Source organism: Lolium perenne, chromosome 1, assembly GCF_019359855.2.
Source record: "Lolium perenne isolate Kyuss_39 chromosome 1, Kyuss_2.0, whole genome shotgun sequence".
Lineage (NCBI taxonomy): Eukaryota > Viridiplantae > Streptophyta > Magnoliopsida > Poales > Poaceae > Lolium > Lolium perenne.
This window is the reverse complement of record NC_067244.2, coordinates 267531716-267532815: the sequence shown is the minus strand read 5'-3', so window position 1 is coordinate 267532815 and position 1100 is coordinate 267531716. Positions and strand designations below refer to the sequence as shown.

General features: G+C 52.0%; 1 protein-coding gene across 1 annotated transcript; it reads right to left on the bottom strand.

Annotated features, from left to right (window-relative positions):
* LOC139835069 (uncharacterized) lies at positions 1-826 on the bottom strand. The gene is made up of 4 exons (XM_071825053.1): positions 732-826; positions 285-647; positions 109-197; positions 1-7 (listed from the first exon to the last, which is right to left on the bottom strand). The coding sequence occupies exons 1-4, from the start codon at positions 801-803 to the stop codon at positions 1-3; spliced, it is 531 nt and encodes a 176-aa protein (XP_071681154.1). The 5' UTR covers positions 804-826.
* Between the last annotated feature and the right edge of the window lie 274 nt (positions 827-1100).

The following is a 1100-nucleotide window of genomic DNA, read 5'->3' as shown; positions in this document are numbered from 1 at the left end:
TCATTTCCTGTAAGATAGGTTACAAATTAGGCTTTGCAGAAATAAAGCATCAAACTGAGACTTGTCATCTACTAGCGAGAAGAAAGATTCAGACTTACTCCTATATACGCCATATAGGCCGTATTCTGCCTATTCCACTGGGCAGCGGCCTGCTGATACGCTTCATTGCAGGCTTCGAAGGCCGCCTCGAACTCAGGCTACAATTTCAGAAACAATGAATCTCGTAAACACTTAGCCATGTAGGAAGGAAAACCGGAAAGAGGATGAAAATGAGGAAAACTTACATCGTAGGCGGGTGGACGAGCAGGCCGTGGACGAGGCTGGGGGCTGTCGGCGGTGAGGGTATGCTTGAGACGCGTGTAGCTCGTGGAGTGGGTAGGCTTGACCGCCTTATTCAGAAAGGGGAAACGGCCATGCAGACGCCCGTGCCCCGACAGGACCAACGACTCCTCGTCGACCGGAATGCTCAAGGGGTCATCCACCTCGGGGTGACGAGACTTGACCATGTCGCAGTAGTCCTCCTTGGCGGCCTTGGCATTGCCGTAGTACTGTGGCTGAGGCAATGCGGGATTGGGCTTCTGCTTCGTCCGCATCATGTCATATATCTGGGCATCATGAAGCACCACCCCAGGTGGTGCCTCGGCCACCTGCATCGCGAAAAGAAAAGTTAAGCGTACCACAAATGAGACATGACGGGAAATGAAAGAAGGTCGTTCCATGTATATACATACCTTTTTCCCCTTGAAGCGGGTGTAGTCGCGGTTTCCCGCGCAGTGTGTGCCACCGGTGACTCGGTTCTCCATGTTACGCCTCGACACGGCTGCAAACTCCACGTCCTGCCTGAGCCACCTCGCCCTAATCAGCTCCTCCCATGCCTCCCTATGCTGCTCGGCCCACTCGGGACAAACCTGAAAACGCAATACTCAGCTCAAGATAATTCAATGAAAACTTAGCAGCAATGTAGAATCTCATTGACATTTTACTCACCGACATGTACTCCTCAATGGTCATTGCCCATTCCTCCGTAGGCTGGTTACCAACATAGTACTCCTTCTTGACCCTTTTACCCTTGTTAGCCCAGAAGGCACTAGCGCTGGTGA

Bases quoted from the DNA above. Each gene is read 5' to 3' on its own strand.
- LOC139835069 (XM_071825053.1), bottom strand. From the start codon at position 803: ATGGAGAACCGAGTCACCGGTGGCACACACTGCGCGGGAAACCGCGAC. The intron at 648-731 runs GTATGTATATAC...TTCGCGATGCAG, and splicing joins CCCGCTTCAAGGGGAAAAAG to GTGGCCGAGGCACCACCTGG. The intron at 198-284 runs GTAAGTTTTCCT...CTGAAATTGTAG, and splicing joins CTCGTCCACCCGCCTACGAT to CCTGAGTTCGAGGCGGCCTT.